Here is an 18,512-nt window from a genome sequence, read left to right on the forward strand (position 1 = left end):
TCAATGCAGGGGGTGTGGGTTCGATCCTCAATTGTGGAGCTAAGATCTCACATGCCTCACAGCCAAAACAAACAAACAACAATAAAAACATAAAATAGAAGCAATATGGTAATAAATCCAGTGAAAACTTTAAAAATGGTCCACATCACACACACACAAATGAAAACAAACCTCTGTTTAAAAAAAAGGTATAGAAAGTCATTTCTTTCTTTCTTTCTTTCTTTTTTTTTTTTTGAGTCATTTCAATAGGAATGTTCACAAGTATTCAGTGGTCTTATTGGCAAAGCCTAGGTCATATACCCCCTTGTGTGGCATGGGTAGGAAGTCATTCCCACCCAAATTACAGAGAGTTGGAATGGGGCTATACGTGGGCACTTGGCCAACCAATTAGGGTTATCTTTGTTCTCCTAAGAAAGATCTTATTTCCATATTTAACCGTAGTAGTGAGTATAGGTTAGGTTATGCTGTAGTAACAAACAATCTCCAAATCTCAGCTTAGCATAACAAGGTTCTTTCCTCACCTGTATTATATACTGACTGAGAGTTCTGGACTCTATCTTTCTGGGACCCAAACTGACAGAACCGCTAGTATCTGGAGTCCTCCTGGTCAAGTGTGGCCAAGGAAAGAACACCCTGGAAGCTTCTGTACCAAAACATATATGCTCTGACATGAAAGTGATACACATAATCTCAGAATGTATTGGCCAAAACTAGTCATGTGGCCTGGATGAACTACAGAGCATCTAGAAAGTTCATATCTACCACATTCCAGAAGATGAGATGGATATATTGGGTTTATGACACTAATAACTCTCACTCTGAGGAAAAAAGAAATTTGGTAGAAATTTCAGAACACTGAGAGACATCCGTGAAATGAGTTTTCTATTGTTTGCTTGTCCTGCTTTGTCATAGGTTTTCTTCTGAGGAGCAAGCTATAAGAAACCTAGACAGCATGTTAAAAAGCAGAGACATCACTTTGCAAACAAAAGGTCCATATAGTCAAAGCTGTGGTTTTTCCAGCAGTCATATACAGATGTGAGAGTCAGACCATAAAGGCTGATTGTTGAAGAATTGATTTCAAACTGTGGTGCTGGAGAAGTCTCTTGAGAGTACCTTAGACAGCAAGATCAAACCAGTCTATCCTAAAGGAAATGAACCCTGAATATTCATGGGAAGGACTGATGCTGAAGCTGAAGCTCTAACGCTTTGGCCACCTGATGCAAAAAGCCGACTCATTGGAAAAGACCCTGATGCTGGGAAAGACTGAGGGCAAGAGAAGGGGGTGACAGAGGGTGAGATGGTTGGATGGCATCACCAACTCAATGGACATGAATTTGAGCAGACTCTGGGAGGTAGTGAAGGACAAGGAAGCCTGGCATACTGCAGTTCATGGGGTTGCAGAGTTGGACATGGCTTAGCAACTGAACAACAACATTGTTTGCTTATTCCAAGTCCCACTACGCATCATTCAGCTATCACCATATTGGGTTTCAGCCCTCTGCTTGCTTGGTTTCAACCATTTAATTGTTGGTAGAGATGCCTAGGTATCACCTCTGATACAGAAGTTTCACTGGACACAGGATTACACAGCTAAAGACTGCATTTCCCAGGCTCCCTTGCATGTGAACGGCTTTTGGCCAATGGGATGCCAGCAGCTTCTGAGTTATGGCCTTAAAAGGCAAGGAGGATGGCAACCCTTCCCGTCTCTCCCTTCCTGGTGTGGAGATGTCTTGCATATCGGTGTGTCCACCTTGTACTGTGAGATGGAAGTGCTGTGTTGTGAATGGTGAGGTAACGCGCTAGAATAGAAGGCTAGAAGACAGACATGATCATGGAAGTAAGCACGCCCCAAGATCTTCAGGATGTGTTGGCAAACTGGAGACCCAGGAGAGCTGATGTTTAGTTCCAGTCCAAATCCGCTGGCCCGAATACCAGGACAGTTGATGATGCAGGTCTTGTCTGAAGGCTGGTAGCTCAAGACCCAGGAAAAGCCAATGTTCTAATTTAAGTCCAAGGGCGGGAAGAAAGTTAATGTCATAGTCCTAAGATAATGAGACAGAAAGAATTCTTTCTTATTCAGAGGAGGGTCAGTCTTTTCGTTCTATCCAGGCATTTTATGCAATCTATTTCACTAAGTCTACAGATATAATACTGATCTCATGCAACAACACCCTCACAGAAATATCCAGAATAATTTTAGATCAAACATCTGGGCATCCTGTGGTCCACTCAAGTTGACATGTAAAGTTAACCATCAGGGGCTTCCCTGGTGGTCTAGTGGTTTAGAATCCACCTGCCAATGCAGGGGACATAGGTTTGGTCCCTGGTCTGGAAAGATTCCACATACCATGGAGCAACTAAATCCTTGTGCCACAACTACCAAGCCAGCACTCTTGAGCCCACGAACCACAACTACTGAGCCCATGTGCTGCAACTACTGAAGTTTGTTCGCCTACAGCCTGTGCTCTGCAACAAGAGAAGTCACTGTAATGAGAAGCCCATGCACTACAGCCACTCACTGCACCTAGAGAAAGCCCTGGCAGCAACAAAGATCCAGCACAGCCAAAAATAAATAAAATAAATATTAAAAAAATTAACCATCATACTTTCTGACACTGTGGTACTATACTCACTGTTAATAGCACTTAGGGTTGCAACTTCTTGGACTGTTACATGAGAGGGGAATAAACTTCTGCATTGTTTAAGACACTGTTATACTGATCTTTGCTAAAGCAGCTGAACTAGCATGCCATCTTACATTTTCAAAAGATATCTCCTCTCTCTGCTGATCTCTCTCCATTGAGAAGTAGAGTCTAGTTTCCCTTCCCCAGAAGCGGACTGGGCTCCTGAATGCTACGTAGCTGTTGCAACATGGCAGAACTGACACTGTATGATTTTGGAGGTCAGATCAGGAAAGGCAGTGCAATTTCTTCTTTGTTAGCTGAAATTCTCTTGAAACCTTCAGCCATCAGGGAATAGTTTGGCTGTCCCAAAGCCACTAAGCTGTAAGGCAGCTCAAACTATCCCACACTAAGAAACCACAGGAACAGAAGGAAATGGCAACCCACTCCAGTATTCTTGCCTGGAAATTCCATGGACAGAAGGGCCTGGTGCACTATAGTCCACGGGGTTTTGAAGAGTAGGACATGACTGAATACACACACACACACACACACACACATGAATATCTGTGATAAATATCTTTCTACCACCTTCAGCTCAACATCTTCCAAAGTGAAATGATCACCTTTGGATTCTCCTGTCAATTTTGTTGTCCTATTTTCATCCTTTGTAAGATTTTTTGCATTGGAAAAAAGCTCAACTTTGTCCTCACTCCTACTCAATAGTTTTTTAACATTTATGAAAGTGAAAGTCACTCAGTCGTGTCCGACTCTCTTGCGACCCCATGGACTATACAGTCCATGGAATTCTCCAGGCCAGAATACTGGAGTGGGTAGCCGTTCCTTTCTTCAGGGGATCTTCCCAACCCAGAGATCGAACCCAGGTCTCCCGCATTGCTGGAGGATTCTTTACCAACTGAGCCACTAGGGAAACCCAAGAATACTGGAATGGGTAGCCTATCCCTTCTGCAGTGGATCTTCCTGACCCAGGAATTGATCCAGGGTCTCCCGCATTGCAGGAGGATTCTTTACCAACTAAGTCACTAGGGAATTCTTTTAATATTTATATGTAATGGCTAACCTTAGAAACTAGGATTCCCTCTAAGATTTAAAAAGATTCTCTGAGCTTTCTTTAACTTAACTGGAAGAGACAACCATATATACAACAATGAAATTTATAGGGAGAATTGAATGTCGGTATCAGTGGATTTATGTAACATTGTTTTTGGTCCATGGTTGGTGCCTAATAAATGTTTCTTTGTGTGGATACAAAAAAAAAAAAAAAAAGGAACCACACGGAAAGTCTTGAGGCTCCATGAAAATAGAGAGATGCTCCATCAGGTCCCAACACCCCTCAGTCTCCCTGCTCTTCCAGTTCTAACCATCATCTGACTGCAGAGGTTGAGTGACCCCAAGCTGGAACTGCCCACGGAAGCTGGCTCAATCTCACTATCCATGGGTCTATCAAAGATAATAAAATAATTGTTGTTTTAAGCCACTAAGCTTAGGGATGACTTGTTACACAGTGACAGGGAACCAGTACATCCAGCATAACTTTTATAACCTGAGAAATGGGTTCATTTTTAATATGTCTAAGCAGAAATCCTATTCATTGTTCTTCACCTCAGAAACTTACCTAAATCAGCCACCAGGGCCCTCTGACCCTCAATAACTTAGCATTTACAGCACGTTAGCCCTCTCCTCTGCAGCCCACCCTCGGCGTGCAAAGAGTTCTTCTTTGCCTGGTGTGGTAGTCAGTTTCTTTTTTTAAACTGAAGTACAGTTGATTTACAATATTGTGTTACTCTCAAGTGCTGCTGTTGTTTAGTCGCCAACTCATATCCGACTCTTTTGTGACCCTATGGACTGTAGCCCGCCAGGCTCCACTGTCCATGGGATTTCCCAGGCAAGAATACTGGAGTGGATTGCCATTTCCTTCTCGAGGGGATCGTCCCAACACAGGGATCAAACCTGCGTCTCCTGCTTGGCAGGTGAATTCTTTACCACTGAGCCACCAGGACTCTCAAGTGTATAGCAAAGTAATTCAGTCACGTTGTTCAGTCACCCAGTCGTGTCCAACACATTGTGACCCTGTGGACTGCAGCATGCCAGGTTCCCTGTCCCTCACTGTCTCCCAAAGTTTGCCCAAGTTCATGTCCATTGCATCGGTGATGCCATCCAGCCATCTCATCCTCTGACACCCGCTTCTGCTTCTGCCCTCAATCTTTCCCAGCATCAGGGACTTTTCCATTGAGTCAGCTCTTCATATCAGGTGACCAAAATAGCATCAGTCCTTCCGGTGAGTATTCAGGGTTGATTTCCCTTAAGATTGACTGGTTTTATCTCATTCCTGTCCAAGGGGCCCTCCAGAGTCTTCTCCAGAACTACAGTTCGAAGGCATCAATTCTTCGGCACTCAGCCTTCTTTGCGGTCCAGCTCTCACAACCGCACGTGACCACTGGGAAGACCATAGCCTTGACTATATGGACCTTTGTCGGCAGAGTAGTGTCACTGCTTTTCAACACACTGTCTAGGTTTGTCATAGCTTTCCTGCCAAGAAGCAATAGTCTTCTGATTTCATGGCCGCAGTCACCATGCATGGTGATTTTAGAGACCACGAAGAGGAAATCTGTCACTACTTCCGCCATTCAGTCATACATATCCATATCCATATAAATATATGTGTGTGTGTGTATTCTTTTTCATGTTCTTTTCTAAGCTGTTTAAAATTTTTTATTTCCTTATTTATTCTATTTTTGGCTGTGCTGGGTCTCTGTTGCCACACTCAGGCTTTCTCTACTTGCGGTGAGTGGGGCCTCCTCTGTGTAGTTACCCTGTACGGGCTTCTGGTTGTGGTGGCTTCTCTTGTGAAGCAAAGGCTCTAGGGCACTCAGGCTTCAGCAGTTGTGGCACGTGGGCTCAGCACTCCCGGCTCCAGAGTACAGGATGACAGGCCTAGTTACTCTGTCGCATATAGAATCTTTCTGGACCAGGGATGGAACGCACGTCCCCTGCGTTGGCAGCTGGATTCTTAACCACTGGACCACCAGGGAAGTCCTCCGTTATAATTTATTATTAAAAGATACTGAAGGACTTCCCTGGTGGCCCAGTGACTCAGATTCCGTACTCACAACGCAGGCGTCCCAGGTTCAATCCCTGGTCAGGGAACTGGACCCACATGCTGCAATGAAAGATCCTACATACCACATGAAGACTGAAGATCTTGCGTACCACCACTAAGGCCCGGCACACCAAATAAATCAATATTTTTTAAAAGGCATCAAAAATGAAAGAGCAAATGACAATATAAAAAAATTTAAATTAAAAAAAAAAAAGAACCAAAAAACAGAAAAGAAAGCCCTGTCCAAGTGACACAGTTGACCTGAGACAGCACCCACAAGAACTGGACAATTTTGGCAAATCCATCTCCTTCTCCAGGCTCTGTTTTCCTCATCTGTAAATAGGCTGTACTTATCTTAGATGTGGCTCAGAGGTTAAAGCATCTGCCTGCAATGCAGGAGACCTGGGTTTAATCCCTGGGTTGAGAAGATCCCCTGGAGAAGGAAATGGCAACCCACTCCAGTATTCTTGCCTGGAGAATCCCATGGAGGAGGAGCCACGGCGTTGCAAAGAGCTGGACACAACTGAGTGACTTCACTTTCACTATCCTAGATGTATTAGTTATCTGTTGTTGTGTAACTGATTGCCCTCAAACCTAGCAACTTAAAGCAACAATAAATGTTTATTGTCTCACACAGTTTCTGAGGGTTGGCAATCCATTGAGTGGCTTAGGTGGGTGGTTCTGGCCTAGGATCTCCCATGAGGTTACAATCAGGATGTTGGTGAGGACAGCTGTCATCGGAAAGCTTGACTGGGGCTGGAGGATGTGCTTCCAAAGTCGCTCATTCCCGTGGCTGGAGGACTTGGTTCCTCCACATTGTTTCTCCAGAGGATGATTGCTTGAATGTCCTTACAACATGGCAGCTGCTTCCTCTAATAAAGCAAATGATTCAAGAGAGAGCAAGGCAGAACCTGCAGTGACTTTTATGACCTAACCTTGAAAGTTACACTTTGTCATTTCCACAATATCTTATTAGTCATACTGTCAGCCTGTTCAGTATGGGAGGGAACTACACATGGGCGTGAATACCTGTAGGTCTCATTGGGGGCCCACTGTGGAGTTGGGCTTCAAAGTTCTGATATAGCATCTTTATTATTGTAAACAATTTTGACTTCAGAGCTATCGCAAAGATTCCCCCTCCCCCAACCAATTAACAGTTGTACTGTTTAGACATCTGTGGCTGCATTAAAAGCCCCTTTCTTCCTTTTCTGTAATTGGGATGGAAAGAGGGCTAATTCATTGGGCTGGAATAACACACAAATAAAGCCAATTTCTAAATTAATAGGAAACACTATTTCTCCCAACCACATGCTTTCTTACTCACAGAGAAACTTTGTTCTCTAAAATCACCAAGCGTTAAAAATTCTATCAGTAAAAATGCAACATTCCACTCTTGCCTGTGGGATCTAACTTGTTGGATACAGAGTAGCAGCTTCAATTTCCAACTCAAGAGCAGAGCAAAGGCTTTCTGGACCCAACAGTCCACACCCACATTAATCTTGTAGCTTGCAAAGATACAGAACCCTGGTTCCTTTCACAGTCCACCAACTGCTTGGCTTTGAACCTATCATATAGTCGTCACCTAAACTCTACATTTCCTCCAAATCCAATAATAACTCTACCTTTTCCTCTGTCAAGATGCTCCACGATTGCTCTGCTGTGTCATTTCCATCATCTTCATGGGTCAATAAACTTTATTGATGGTCAATAAACTGGTCAATAAACTGGTGTTGTTAGGCTGATGGACTAAGACACTATAATCTTTAATTTCCATGGCTCCCAGGCACCCCTGGGAAATAGATTCCCTTCTCTCTCTCTCTTTTTTTTTAGATTCCCTTCTCTTATAGGCTAAACCATTCATCATCTGACCCAGCCAATTTTTCTAATCCCAGTTCTTTTTTCTTCTTACTATTTTCTTTTTACAAGGAGATATAATCATTTCCATACATTAAAGTGCATGTCTTATGTGTAGAGATCAAGGAATTTTTAAATATGTGCATGGGCCTCCCAAGTGGCTCAGTGGTAAAGAATCTGCCTGCCATTTCAGGAGACACAAGAGATGCAGGTTCAGTCCCTGGGCTGGGAAAAAACCCCGGAGAAGGAAATAGCGAACTACTCCGGTATTCTCGCCTGGGAAATCCCATGGACAGAGGAGTCTGCCAGGAGATCCCAAAGAATGGGACACTACTGAACACAGCACAGCACCAGCTCAAGTAAGTATAGCACATTTCTAGCACCCCAGGAGCCCCTCTTGGGGTCCCTCTCTGTCCACACCCTGCCAATCAATCACTTTTTGAACTTCAAATTCCTTTTTTTTTTTTTCCCCCCAACACACATAAACATTCATAGACGTTAGTCATCTGGAACGTCCTGCCTCAAGAAATGCTATTTTTGACTTCTGATACTCCTTCTCTCCTGCGAAGGGCTCGAGTCCCCCCTGAAACTTTTGAAAATACTGCAGGAATGAAGAAAAGTTACAGCTGCGACTCACCGCTTAGCCGGTAGAACGGCGCCACGACCAGTTCCTAAAGGGAAACGCAGACTGGATAGTCACGTGACAGGTGCCAGCCCTCCAAGAGCAGGTGAGGCAGGTGCGGTCCGGACTCCGCGCAGCCCTGCGGGGCAGAGGCGCGCGGCGGCCATTTTGAGGGGCGGTCACGTGAGAGGACGTACGCTCAGCGGGGCGCTCACGTGACCAGGGGCGTGCTGCGGCCGCCCGGGCGGACCCGGCGAGAGGCGGCGGCGGGAGCGGCGGTGATGGACGGGTCCGGGGAGCAACCCAGAGGCGGGGGTGAGGCGGGAGGCAGATGGGCGGGGGGAGGGCGAGCCCCCAGCCGACCGACCCCACGATCCCTCCTGCCGGTGTGGGGCCGTGCGATCGCCAAGCACTCCGGCATAGAAACTCCCGGGTCCGGCACTGCCAGCCTCCACCCACTCCCTCCCCGGGGGTCCCCGGCTCTCTGGCCTCAGCGTCCCGATCCCTTCCCGCCTGCTGCTCTCTGACCCCCAAGGAGCGGGAGAACCCCATACTCCAAGCCCCGGGGGCAGGCCCGGGCTTGTCGCCGGCACCACTTCCTGGTGGGAGGGGCGGGTCTCCCCTCAGTCGCCTCAGGCCAGGGGTCTGGACCCGTGAAGTGTTCCCTCAGCCTCCTCCCCCCGCCCCGGCAAGAATGAAGGATAACAGGCCCAGGACCCCTGCCTCTTCATCGGGGATTCAGTTGCCTGGGCCCCCACTTCACATTATCTATGAGGGACCCAGAAATGCAGAGCCCCCTAGCGTTGTCCTCCCCCAGAGATCAGGAGCCACTCCAGTTCTTTGGATTCCCCTAGGACCCAAGAGTCCAGGCACCTCTTCCCTCCTTTCTCCTCTAGGGCCCACCAGCTCTGAGCAGATCATGAAGACAGGGGCCCTTTTGCTTCAGGGGTGAGTTTGAGGTCTGATTATTGCGGAACGAATTTGAGGAATGAGGCCCCATTCTCATTCTGCATCCCCACAACCCCGTTCCCACTCTAGTTTCATCCAGGACCGAGCAGGGCGAATGGGGGGAGAGACACCGGAGCTGGGCTTGGAGCAGGCGCCCCAGGACGCATCCACCAAGAAACTGAGCGAGTGTCTCAAACGCATTGGAGATGAATTGGACAGTAACATGGAGCTGCAGAGGTGTAGCCCCTGGGACCTAGAAGTCCAGCCACTCGGCCCCTTCTCTCTCAGAACCCAGGAGTCCCAGCTCCCAACCCCCATTTCCACTGGGAAACGAGTCCAGCCCCACTGCCCCCTTTTCCTTCAGACCCAGAGGTCCAGGGCCCCATCCCTCAACTCAGCACTCTGGACTCCCAGCCCATGTCCTGGGATCTTGAAACTCTCCTTCATGGAGTCTTTTCCCCCAGTTTCCATCTTGTGGCTTTCCCCCATGATGGCCTCTTCTGATTTCATCCTGGCTCGGCCTCGGGTTTTATCTTTGGTTTGGGGTGGACACCAGAGTTGCTACACTGTGCCTGATCCTCCCTCCCCAACACTGGCTCTCCTCTCTCTTGCAGGATGATCGCGGCCGTGGACACAGACTCTCCCCGAGAGGTCTTTTTCCGAGTGGCAGCTGAAATGTTTTCTGATGGCAACTTCAACTGGGGCCGGGTTGTCGCCCTTTTCTACTTTGCCAGCAAACTGGTGCTCAAGGTGGGCAGCTGCAGGGCCCTGAGCCCAGGGAGGCTCCCTTCAGGCCTATGAGGACCTGGGAGTCAGGAGGTCAACCCTTGGGACAGCCCAGGAACCACAGAGGGAATGGAGAGAGTCAGCTATGGGCCACTCATCAGCTTGTTCATTCATGTATTTATTCACTCAGCACAGGCTTCCCTGGTGGCTCAGATGGTAAAGAATCTGCCTGCTAATGCAGGAGACCGAGGTTCAATCCCTGGGTCAGAAAGATCCCCTGGAAAACGAAATGGCAACCCACTCCAATATTCTTGCCTAGAGAATTCCATAGACAGAAGAGCCTGGCCAGCTATAGTCTACAGAGTCGCAAAGAGTCGGACACAACTGAGCGACCCATACAGACATACACATTCATTCAACAAACATTTGTTGGGCTTATGATGTGTGCGACCTGTACTTGGCACCCAGGACACAGAACAGAACTAGGTTAGGTCCCTGCTCTCAGGGAGCCCATGTTGTATGATGAGTGCTGAGCAAAGTAAACTCTGGTGACATGATTGTGCAAAGGAGCCACAAGACTACTTCTCAGAGGAGGTGACATTAAAGCCTAAGATGGAATGACAAGAAAGATGGATGCAGTGATATATATAAAAATGGCGAAAAATGTATCCGGTAGAGGGCGCAGCACATGCAAAGGACCTGAGGTAGCACCAAGCCTGGTGTGTTGAAGGCAATGAGGAGGCCCACGTGACTAGAATAGAGTGAGGAGAGGGAGAAGGTGAGTGATGAGGGCAGATTGCAAGGGGTCTTGTGGGCCTCTGTATAGACCAGCCAGCTTTACTCTTGAGTGTAGCAAGAGTGATTGGCTGGTTTTAAACAAGAGTGAGGTGACCCGATTTATAAGCAGAAAAGATTTTTCTAGCAAGGACTGTTGTTGTTCAATCGCCAAGTCGTGTCCAATTCTTTGTGACCCCATGGACTGAAGCACGCCAGGCTTCCCTGTCCTTCACTGTCTCCCGGAGTTTGCTCAAACTCATGTCCATTGAGTCAGTGATGCCATCTAACCATCTCATCCTCTGTCTAGCAAGGACAGCAAAATGTTAATTGTAGAATCTAGGTTGTGTGTATATGCTTGTTGATTATAAAATTCTTTTGGTTTTTCTGAAGAGTCTTATGATAAAATATTGGGGGAGGGGAGGCCCAGTAAAGTATTTTGGCCATTGTGGGTAGAAAAAGGGATCCTGAGGCACAAAGGCAAAAACTGGAAAGTTGACGAGGGGTACCTATAACAGTTCTGGTGAATGGGTGACTGAGGTGGCAGCAATGGCTGTGGGCAAGTAGATTCCTTAATGTGTTTGCAAGATTGAGCTGATGGGGCTTGAATGTAAGAGGTGAGAGGGACAGCAGTCAGGGTGGTGGGAGGGCTTAAATGGAGCTGGGGACAACAGGTGAGAAGCAGTGAGATAAAGGATGAGAAGGAAAGCTAAGGAAGTTGAAGAGTACGTCATGGGTATGGAGGGTCTCAGGCCTTACCTGGCCTGAAGATCAGAAAGTCCTCTCTGGGGAAGTGACATCAGACCTGAGCTCTGAGGGGTGACTGGAAAAGGTTGAGGCCTGCTGAGGCAGAAGAATCAGCATGTGCCAAGGTCCTGAAGCAGGTGAAGAATTTGGTGGGAATAAAGATGTGGAAGAACGGCAACGAGGTGCAGAAACCAAGAGGAAAACTGGAATGTGATCAAGTCAGAGCCATCGCACAGGGCCTTGAGGGCCAAGCTGTGCTTTTGATTTTTCATGCGAGGTACCAGGGAGCCATAAGATGGTTTGTGAACAGGGCAGTTGATAGGGACGAGATCCACATTGCAGTTTATGAGGCTTATTCTGACTGAGAGTGGAAAAGAAACTGCAGAAGGGCAGGAGGGAGACAGAGTGTGAGAAGGGAGGCTGGGGGCCAATCGCCCCAGGCAGTAGGGACAAGGCTCAGTCCCTGAGGCCCACCCCACTTCCCACAGGCCCTGTGCACCAAGGTGCCCGAGTTGATCAGGACCATCATGGGCTGGACATTGGACTTCCTTCGAGAGCGGCTGCTGGGCTGGATCCAGGACCAGGGTGGTTGGGTGAGACCTCTAACCCCACCCCATTCCCTCACTCCTCTTGGGCCCCTGGACCTTCCTGTGCCCACCATAGGAGTGCCCCCTCCCCCATTTTGGGGTAGTATGTCTGATCAACCCCTGATCCACAGGGTGCAATGACCTGTCCATGACCCTTGACCTCATGACCTCTGACCTCCTAGTGACCCCTAACCTGATGCCCTGCTGCCCTCCCTCGTGCCTCCCTCCAATTCCTCTGGAATCCCTCAAGTTCTATGATAATCCTTTAACTCCCCCACTCATAGGCCCTTGCCCCTACTCATGCCCTCTGATCCCTCCCTGACCCCTCATGTGCTGGCCCAGGGGCTGCCCCTGGCTGAGTCGCTGAAGTGCCTGCTGTCCCTGTCCCCAGGACGGCCTCCTCTCCTACTTTGGGACACCCACGTGGCAGACGGTGACCATCTTTGTGGCTGGAGTGCTCACTGCCTCACTTACCATCTGGAAGAAGATGGGCTGAGGCCATCAACTGCCTTGGACTTTTTCTGCATAAATTATGGCATTTTTCAAGGGGGGGGGGTGGATTTGGGGGCCATGGGAGTTTTTCTTACTTTTGTAATTATTGGGGTGGGGCAGGGTAGGGAGGAGTGGTCTTGCGAGGGTGGGTGCAATAAACCTCTTTCGGACCACACTTCGGAGTCTGAGTCACTGGGCCCGCTTCCTGGCTGTTGCAGGACACCAGGCTTCATGCGCTGACCCATCTTTTTCTGAGGGTAACCAGTGCCCTCTGTGGGTCAGTGGCGAGTTAAATCGTGGCTCTGCCCTCAAGGAGCCCACAGTCCTGAGGGGAACCGAGGCGACTTGAATCACCCTTGTCCTTGTCACAGCCCAGGGTGTTGTGTTGGAGGCAGCACTGGGCCAGGCCCCAGCCTGACAGAGGCTGGGGCGGGGGGGGTGGGGGGGGGTGGCGGTTGTGGAGGTCAGGGCAGCAGGGTGCAAAGCAGGCCTCCTGAACCCCAGGAACTAGGGCCCGGAAGCTTCCACCACATGGGACTACAGGAAGTTGTATATTTACTGAGGAGGAGAAACGGGGAAGAAGCGGGTGTTCAGGAGAACTGGGAGAACAGGGGTAGGGCGCGGGCCTTTTGGGGAAGCCCCTGGATGTTGGATGGCTGAGGAGGCTGGAGAGGGTCCAAGGGAGACTCTGGAGGAGGCCTGAGCAAGAATTGTCTGGGCGGAGGAGGGACACGAGCAGAGATTGACAGGTTTTGCGGGGAGGAGTCTGGGGTCTGGCCCTATGCCTTCAGAACCGGAGCCAGCCTGTGGGAAGATGCTGAGCTCGGGAAGAGCCACTGGTCCGCTAGTGGCTAAGACTCTGTGCCCCCAATACAGGGGGCCTAGGTTCAATCCTTGATCAGGGAACTATTAATAGATCCCAAACTAAAAGACCCCTCCTGCTGAAACAAAGATCCTATGTCCTCAACTAAGACCTGGTGCAGCCAAGCAATTATTTTTCTTTTAAAAGGACTTACCTGGTGGTCCAGAGGTTAAGACTCCACCAGCCAATGCAGGGAACGTGGGTTCCGATCCCTGCTCTGGGAAGATTCCACATGCTACGGGGCAACTAAACCCGTGAGCCGCAACTACTCAAACGCGCGCTCTAGAGCCCGTTCTCCCCAGAGAAGTGACCACAATGAGAAGCCCACACACCACAACTAGAGCAGCCCCCACTTGCCACAGCTAGAGAAAGCCCACATGCAGCCAGGGAGACCCAGCACAGCCAAAAATAAACGAATAAAGTTTTTAAAAAGAAGTGGACTCTGAAAAGGGGATTATGGAGAATAAGGTCACTGGGATAGCCACAGTTGGTTGTCATCTCTCTGTCCCCCTCTGTGTCTTTGCCTTTCTCTGACCCCCTGTCTCTGTCCCTGCCTCCCCCGGTCTCCTGTCTTCCCTCATCCCCCGATCCCTCTCCAACAGCCCTACTTCAGATCACCTTTATCACACCCTTCCTCTCCCTCCACCTGGGAGCACTTTCCAGGTCACTGCTCCTTTAGCCCAAGACTAAAGGTCTTTGGGCTGAGGTATGCAATTTGGTGAATGAATAACTCAGGCCCCATTGTGACTGTGTGCCTGGGGCAACTGCCCCTCCCCCACAGGCTTTCCCCAGAGACACCCAGAGAGGGGAGAGATGGAGGTCTGATAAAGTAGCTGTGAGGGGAGACTGAGTCACCGGCCCAGAGAGAGGGGACAATATGGCCACAGGCAGGAGCCCAGGGAAACCATCAAGGGAACTAAAAAGACAGTAAGACTCAGAGACAAAGCACTCAGGGCAGCACCTTGGGGGAGGCGGCCAGACTTGGGGCCCAGCCAGGCCCAGTTCCCCGGGTCCCAGCCAGACTGCAGTCCACCCCCCAGGAGATGAGGTCAGTGAGCCGGCCTCACCCGCTCCCCCCCCCCCACCCCCACCGCCGGAGCCCCTTCCGGAGCTGAGTTCAGCATGACTCAGCGCGGCTGCTAGCCTGGCTCTGGGCCAAGACACCCCTTGAGGACCCCAGATACCAGCCTGGCTGGCCTCCCCCTAATCAGGGGGTACTCTGCCCAAGCTGCTTGGAGAACCTTCTCTGCAGGGAGGGGCCCTGACCTCTGCCCCCAACACCCCTGCGACCTCAGCTTTCCGCCCCAGCCCGCCAGCTGCCTCCATTAGGGCACTTACAGAGGGTCAAATTCTTGTCTTTGTTTCTCCTTTCCCCCCAACAACGGGGAGCTCCTTGAGGGCAGAGTCTTGTTCTGAACCAGATCTGCCACACAGGCAGTAGCCTGGCCCAGATACACTTTAAAAACGTCCATTGGTTGAAGACAGACTTCCATCCACAGGTCCCCAGGCCCTTCTTGTTTACCCGGGAACTAGGGCTTCTCTGTGATCTTGAAGAATGTGTCAGGCAAGACAGGGACAACTTCAGAGAGGTTACTTCAGAGCCAAAAAAGAATTCTTAGTTTCTGGCTGCCTTCAAAATAATCTTCAGGAAATCCAGTCTCAGAGAGACTCCCCACAAAGTTCCAGTTCACCCCCTCCCAAACTCAGTTCCCAGGGGCAAAAAAAAGAGAGGCTCCTAAAATAGCCCCTAGGTATTCCAAGTGGCCCAGACTATCTTCCCAGGGCTTCAAAGGATTCGCCAAGACTCCTGACCTCCTTAAAAAGCCCTTACAAGGCTTCCAGAAACATTTCCACCCCCCCCCCCCGACTCTGGGGCTGAACCCCAGGGCTCTACAGCTGTCTTTTTAATCTTGCAGATCACCTCCAGGGTCTAAAGACCTTCCCCAGGAAGTTTCCAGAAAAATAGGGACTTCCACTGAACTCTAAAGCTGCAGAAACTGCCCCCCCCCCCCCGACTTTTGAACCCCAAGGCTCCAGGTCCTTGGGGTTCCCAGAAATATCATCTCACAGTTTTCCAAACTTCTCACTGCTCCAGGGACCCTCTTATCTCCCAGAGCAAATGCCAGTCTTCTGGAGGTTTCCGCACCTCTAAGGGAACCCCCAGGGTTCCAGTAACGTCCATGCTCTGACACAACGTCAGAATCCAGCTTACTTTCCTGAGACACCCTGAAGGACCCAGGGATCATTACTTTGCAGGGCTCCTAGTGTCTTCATTAATCGTTCACCTATCAGCGAGACCCCTCCAGAATCCCTTGGCTTCCCAGAATTAGCCCCAAAGCCCTTGCATAATGCGAAAACCCCCCAGCCCCCCATTTCCCATTTCCCATTTCCCAACTCCCTTCTGGTACAGGCACATGACTCTCCCAGCTCGGGGCGGGGAGCTGGAAGCCCCATCTGCTCCTGATTGGTCACTCGCGGGCATCAGGTCCCGCCTCCCGCCACCGCAGATTGGCCCATCGCTCTCCCTGACCGCCCCACTTCCGAGGGCCCGCGCGCTATAAAAGAAGCCGCCTTGGCCACAGGCTTTTGAAGTGCGCTCGGCGGCCCCGCGGATCTGTCTCTTGCTTCAACAGTGCTTGGACGGAACAGACCCAGGGACGCCCCTTGCTCCAGCCTCCGACTACCCTCCAACCTTTTTTCCAGTCGCAACCTCCGGAGTCAGCCACTCAGCTGTCCGCGATCACCGGGACCAGCCACCATTTTTTAACTCCTTATTACCGACCAATCATGAGCTCCCAGATTCGTCAGAATTATTCTACCGAGGTGGAGGCCGCCGTCAACCGCCTGGTTAACATGCAACTGCGGGCCTCCTACACCTACCTCTCTCTGGTGAGGTTCCCCAAGACGCCCCCAGCCGCGCACCTCCGGCCCTCTGCGCACGCGCTGGCCTTCTTTGTCCCCTTCGATAGTGCAGAGTCCGGTTGCCTGGCCTCGCCTCCTGCTTACCATTGTTCCCGCCATCTCTTCCTGCAGGGCTTCTATTTCGACCGCGACGATGTGGCTCTGGAGGGTGTGGGTCACTTTTTTCGCGAATTGGCCAAGGAGAAGCGCGAGGGCGCGGAGCGTCTCTTGAAACTCCAAAACCAGCGTGGCGGCCGCGCCCTCTTCCTGGACGTGCAGGTAAATAGTGTGTGGGCAGCGGACTACATCTCCCAACAACCCCTTCGCTAGAGGCCCCCTTGACTGTAGCGGTTTGGGTACCGCATAGGCTCTTGGGAGGCCGAGTTCAGTCTTGTGTGGATTGTTACGGCTGGAAATGGAGGCGCAGCCGTTCACTCAAGACGTGGCGGTCCAGGACGCAGCGTGTTGTGTTTTGGGACGTGTAGTTTGTAGGATACTGAGGATGAAAGATACACGCTCTTGGGCTTTTTTTTTTTTTCTGACTAAACTCTTTACTCTGGCAACTACTGGAAAAGCAGTTTTTAGTCTTTTCTAGAGTGTCTAGTACTGAGCCGTTTCTGTTTTCGTTATAGAAGCCATCTCAAGATGAGTGGGGTAAAACCCAGGACGCTATGGAAGCCGCCCTTCTCGTAGAGAAGAACCTGAATCAAGCCCTGTTGGATCTGCATGGCCTGGCTTCTGCCCGCGGAGACCCCCACGTAAGTATCTCTTTTCATGTCTGCCCATCCTAAGACCTTACTCAGAATGATCCTTACATTCCAGCTAAGCACTGACCATTTGAATGAGCAGATTCTCTTCTTAGACTCCTTCTCCGATCTGTCCCATTATTAGATCTGTAAGTGGCAACATTTTCTCTTGTGTTCCTCAGATCTGTGATTTCCTGGAGAACCACTTCCTAGATGAGGAAGTGAAACTCATCAAGAAGATGGGTGACCACCTGACCAACCTCCGCAGGCTGGCTGGTCCCCAGGCTGGGTTGGGCGAGTATCTCTTCGAGAGGCTCACCCTCAAGCACGACTAGGAGCTTCTGGAGACCAGTGGCCTTTGAAGAACCCACCTAACATCAGGGCTGCCTGAAGCCCCTCTCTGCAGCTACTAGGCAGCTTTTTAACATCCTGGAGCCCTCTCTCAAGCCTTGGACCAAATGGAAACAATAAAGCTTTTTGCAGCATATCCTGGTTTTGTGTGTGTATCATGGTGGGGAAAAGGTGGGGTCTCTTTCCACATAGCTGGCTGGACTGGAGTTGATTCTGTTTACTGTTCTAAGACATAACACCTGTGGGGTGTTGCAGTAGTGGGTTCTCTGCTTCACCATGCTGTTAACTGCCCTTGCTAAAATGGTAGAGCCCAGACTCCAGGGAGAGTCTGGTAAAACCTGGGGTTGGTAACTGGAAGCAGACAGCTGTTAATCAGTAACTAGAAACTGGTTCAGATGAGTTACGATGCCAGGCACTTGCCGAGCTCTGAAAGTTACTGTCTGGGGCTCAATTCTGGGAGGCTCAGTATTAGAGTTGCCAGCTCCTTTATGTGGGTGATTGAGACAATTACTGTGTAAATTACCCATGGTAATCAGGATGCACACCCAGATCTGACCTCCAAAGGCTGCTTGTGGAATTCAAGGCACATAATAGGTAGAATCCGGCCCGTGGGTCTGAGCAGCTGAGAGCACATCATGTGAAACAGGTACTGAGCCAGGGTTCAGGGCTCAGCACTATGAAATTATCCAAATGGGAATAGAAGCTTGAAGATGCCTTAGCAGGCAGCTGCTACGTGCAAGCGGGGGCGGGGGTGGGGTGCGGGGGAAGGGGGACAAAAGCTGACCCCTACCTCCATCCTGTTTTTGGTAGACAAGCACCATGCCCTTTCTGGTAATTCTGGTGGGGGAGGGGACTTCTGGTGTCTGGTGCAAACAGCGGCTAACAGAAGGAAGATGACACGTCCAAATTCAAACAATCAGAGCTTTCCCCTGAAAAGCGATTGGTTTGGAGATGCACATGTAGCCTAGGGAAGATTAGAACTGAAAGTTTTTTTCCACAAATAGCCATCCAGGGGACAGTAAGGCCAAAGTGCAGAGGCCAGAGTCCCTAGTAGAAACATGGTCTGAACTAGTGCTGTCCAATAGAACTTTTTGCAATGATGGAAATGTATTCCATCTGTGCTGTCCAATGGGGTAGCCCTAGGCCACATGTGGCCACCC

General features: G+C 50.0%; 3 protein-coding genes across 6 annotated transcripts in view; 2 read left to right on the forward strand and 1 right to left on the reverse strand.

Moving 5' to 3' along the window:
- Positions 1-16,380, reverse strand: part of TULP2 (TUB like protein 2) — a 62,323-nt gene extending 45,943 nt beyond the window's left edge. Inside the window, exons 1-2 of one of the 2 annotated variants that reach the window (XM_061139782.1) lie at positions 13,509-14,303; positions 8,234-8,357 (exon numbers count right to left, since the gene is read on the reverse strand). The gene's annotated coding sequence lies outside the window, so the exon portion shown is untranslated. Of the gene's footprint in view, positions 1-8,233; positions 8,358-13,508; positions 14,304-16,360 lie in introns of those variants that run through there. The other variant, XM_061139783.1, reaches the window with a different exon arrangement.
- On the forward strand, positions 8,398-12,741 carry BAX (BCL2 associated X, apoptosis regulator). Of its 3 annotated transcripts, none has more exons than XM_061139793.1 (6): positions 8,398-8,533; positions 9,115-9,166; positions 9,257-9,403; positions 9,781-9,916; positions 11,902-12,006; positions 12,343-12,741. In XM_061139793.1, the coding sequence occupies exons 1-6, from the start codon at positions 8,500-8,502 to the stop codon at positions 12,730-12,732; spliced, it is 864 nt and encodes a 287-aa protein (XP_060995776.1). In that variant the 5' UTR covers positions 8,398-8,499; the 3' UTR covers positions 12,733-12,741. The 3 variants fall into 3 exon arrangements, with proteins under 3 accessions (XP_060995776.1, XP_060995774.1, XP_060995775.1); XM_061139791.1 differs by having other exon boundaries at positions 8,406-8,533; positions 12,392-12,568; XM_061139792.1 differs by lacking the exons at positions 9,115-9,166; positions 9,257-9,403 and having other exon boundaries at positions 8,447-8,533; positions 12,392-12,572.
- Positions 15,932-17,493, forward strand: FTL (ferritin light chain). Its single transcript, XM_061139794.1, has 4 exons — positions 15,932-16,243; positions 16,388-16,534; positions 16,888-17,013; positions 17,184-17,493. The coding sequence occupies exons 1-4, from the start codon at positions 16,142-16,144 to the stop codon at positions 17,334-17,336; spliced, it is 528 nt and encodes a 175-aa protein (XP_060995777.1). The 5' UTR covers positions 15,932-16,141; the 3' UTR covers positions 17,337-17,493.
- The last annotated feature ends 1,019 nt before the right edge of the window (positions 17,494-18,512 follow it).

This window comes from Dama dama, chromosome 4, assembly GCF_033118175.1.
Source record: "Dama dama isolate Ldn47 chromosome 4, ASM3311817v1, whole genome shotgun sequence".
Lineage (NCBI taxonomy): Eukaryota > Metazoa > Chordata > Mammalia > Artiodactyla > Cervidae > Dama > Dama dama.

Coding starts and splice junctions, on each gene's coding strand:
- BAX (XM_061139793.1), top strand. CDS start 8,500: ATGGACGGGTCCGGGGAGCAACCCAGAGGCGGGG. Junction 8,534..9,114: donor GGAGCAACCCAGAGGCGGGG/GTGAGGCGGGAG, acceptor TTTCTCCTCTAG/GGCCCACCAGCTCTGAGCAG. Junction 9,404..9,780: donor AGTAACATGGAGCTGCAGAG/GTGTAGCCCCTG, acceptor TCTCTCTTGCAG/GATGATCGCGGCCGTGGACA.
- FTL (XM_061139794.1), top strand. CDS start 16,142: ATGAGCTCCCAGATTCGTCAGAATTATTCTACCGAGGTGGAGGCCGCC. Junction 16,244..16,387: donor CCTACACCTACCTCTCTCTG/GTGAGGTTCCCC, acceptor CTCTTCCTGCAG/GGCTTCTATTTCGACCGCGA. Junction 16,535..16,887: donor CCCTCTTCCTGGACGTGCAG/GTAAATAGTGTG, acceptor TTTTCGTTATAG/AAGCCATCTCAAGATGAGTG.